This window comes from Plasmodium reichenowi, chromosome 4, assembly GCF_001601855.1.
Source record: "Plasmodium reichenowi strain SY57 chromosome 4, whole genome shotgun sequence".
Taxonomy (NCBI): domain Eukaryota; phylum Apicomplexa; class Aconoidasida; order Haemosporida; family Plasmodiidae; genus Plasmodium; species Plasmodium reichenowi.
The window spans coordinates 286,157-289,330 of NC_033649.1; the positions used below are offsets into that span (position 1 = coordinate 286,157).

The 3,174-nt window shown below is 18.0% G+C and overlaps 1 protein-coding gene across 1 annotated transcript; it reads right to left on the reverse strand.

The window, feature by feature from the left end:
• Positions 1-941: 941 nt before the first annotated feature.
• Positions 942-2,272, reverse strand: PRSY57_0406900 (hypothetical protein; the record flags this gene model as incomplete). The annotated part of the gene is made up of 2 exons (XM_012905933.2): positions 942-1,918; positions 2,053-2,272. 2 exons carry the CDS (start codon positions 2,270-2,272, stop codon positions 942-944), a joined length of 1,197 nt encoding a protein of 398 aa, XP_012761387.1.
• Positions 2,273-3,174: the final 902 nt, after the last annotated feature.

A 3,174-nucleotide genomic window follows, 5' to 3' on the forward strand; every position in this document is an offset into this window, starting at 1 on the left:
TTTTCAATTTAAAAATAAAAATAAATATGTAAATAAAAGACAAAAAAAACAAAAAAAAAAAAAAAAAAAAAAAAAAAAAAAAAAATACCCATAAATATATGTACAAATATATATACAAATATATGTACAAATATATGTACAAATATATGTACAAATATATGTACAAATTAAAAATGTGTAAAAAAATATAAAATATGAATAAAATAATAATAATAGTAATATTTATTATAATTATAATAATGATTAGTATTTACTTATATGTGTCTAATTTTTTATTTTTTAGGGATTATATATAAATTATCACATATTAGATATTATCCTTTTTATTTCTATGCTTTTATAAAATTATGCATAATGAAAAAAATAAAAGGTTGATTCACAATTTGTTAATCATTGTTATTTGTGTTATGAAAAAAATATTATATATGTGTATGTACATACATATATATATATATATATATATATATATATATATATATATATGTGAAATATATGTCATACGGTAAAAAAATAATGTTATAGCTTTATCAGGTGTATATATATAACATATGAAAAATATAATGAATTAAAAAATGAAATATGTATAAATAATATATATATATATATATATATATATATATTAATATGTTAAAAATGATTTAAGAGTATATAAATACATGTTTGTACTAACTTAAATGTGGTGATGCATAAAAAAGAAAATGATGAAAAATGGATCTTTATTATGTACAGATATTAAAATAGAACAATATGAGAAAAAAAAAAATAATAATAATAAATAAAAAAATATATACATATAAAATATAAAATATTATATAACAATACAACTGATAAATAGTGTATAAACTTGTACATATACTTAAAAGGAAAACATCATAAATACACACACACACACATATATATATATATATATATATATATATATATATGTATACATTTTAGTATTAATTATAAAGAATGGAGTGGAATTTTTTTTTTATGATATACTCAATATATAATTTATAAAGGGAAGATATGAATATGAAGAGATTACTAAATGATACATATATAAGATAATCAAAATAGGATTCAGGATTTCTATAACCAGAATGTAGAATTGATAACATATATCCATTAAATCGTAGGGTTATAAATTTTCTTCCTTGTTTTAATTTATTAATAATTTTATCTGCTGCATAATCTGAATTTATTGTATTTGTTAACTTTTCAATTTTTCTGGTAACTTCTGGTTTTTTTAAATTTTCTTGTATAAATCCTGGAGTTTCAATAGATGGTAGGAATGCATTGGCTATATGTATATTATAATATTTAAGTTCTTGATCTAATATATGTGTATATATCCACATAGATGATTTACTCATAAGATAAAAAGAATAACCATATATAGGATATAGAGCTCCTTCAGTATTTATAAATAATATTAATCCTGTTTTTTTTCTTTTCATATGAATAATAGCTTTTGATATAATATCAATATTACCATAAATATTTGTATTAATTGTATATATTAAATCATACATCTGAAGTTTATTATTTTCTTCTGTACTTACATAAGCAGCATTACATATAAGAACATCTATATCATTTATATCACAAATATCTATATCACTCCTTTCCATTTTTTGCATTCGCGATCTTGTGCGGTAAGCAATATTATAATTTTCTTCATCTTCTTCTTTATCTAAACTATTATTAATTAATACATTATCAAAAGCCTCTTTTATAGATGCCTTTACACTTAAATCACATCTAATAATATTTATCTTGATATTCAAGTTTGGCTTTTCTTTTTTCATTTCACTTAAAATAAGCTTCTTTGCATCTTTTAGTTTCTCTACATTTCTGGACATAAGTGTGATCGTTTTTGGTTTTTCCTTTATTATCCTCTTGGCTAGGGAAAACCCGAGTCCCTCCGACCCTCCTTTAAAAAAAAAAAAAAAAAAAAAAAAAAAAAATATATATATACATATGTATGTATGTATATATATATATATATATATATATTTTTGAATGTTCTGTTTGAAGGTCTTATTGATATATTTTATTTATACAAACCTATAATACACACATGCTTCCCCTTCAAGTTATAATTGATTGGTCCTCTTATCCTATAATTTCCATATCGAAATTTAAATATCAAATATATAACAGCTAAAGCCGTTAAGTATGTTACTACTGCTATGTTAACATATATGCTTATATGTATCTTATAGTTTAAAAAAAAAAGAAGTAATAATATTTCAAAGTAAATATATTTTCTAATAATATCAAGCATATTTCACACAATATATATATATATATATATATAAAAAAAAAAAAAAAAAAAAAGAAATAATCACAATTATATATGTAACAAGTATTTATAATTCTAAGGTTAATACAGGAATAAAAAGAAAAAGAAAATAATAAAATTTCTCAGTATGGTATATATCATATATATATATATATATATATATAATATTTGATGTGTATTTATGTGGGTGTAAATTGTGTAACTTATTTTTTGATTTTATTTTTTAAATACATGGTATAAGAAAAATATTATTTTACTTGTTTATTTTATTTTTTTTTTTAAGAAAAAATATATATAATATATATTTAATATATATATATATATAATTATATCATTTAATACGAATGAGGCACACACCTAGTATACATGCTTTTAATTCATTTTTATTATATGAATATTATATATTATTATATATAGAGAATATTATTATATTAATAGTAGACTTTTATATGTAATTTTTAAAATGTTTTTTTCTTAAAAACAAATGATATATATATTATATATGTATATATATGTATGTATATATGTATTTATATATATGTATGATAATGTTCATTTTTTTATCCACTTGTTAATTTGTTATAAAAACATCCTTTCTAGGTGCACATGGAAAAAACAAAAAGAAAAAGTATATATATATATAAATATAAATATAAATATATATATATATATATATATATATATATACTTAAATTACTATTATGTATAAAATATATTTATATTTCAAGATTTATCATATTCAAACATATAAGTTTTACTTTTAAGTAGCACATGGTCCTCAAATAAATCATAATATATATATATGTACATATTAATATATATATTTCTTTTTTTTTTCATTTATATCATATTTTTAGTGAGTCATTTTTTTTTTTTTTTTTTTT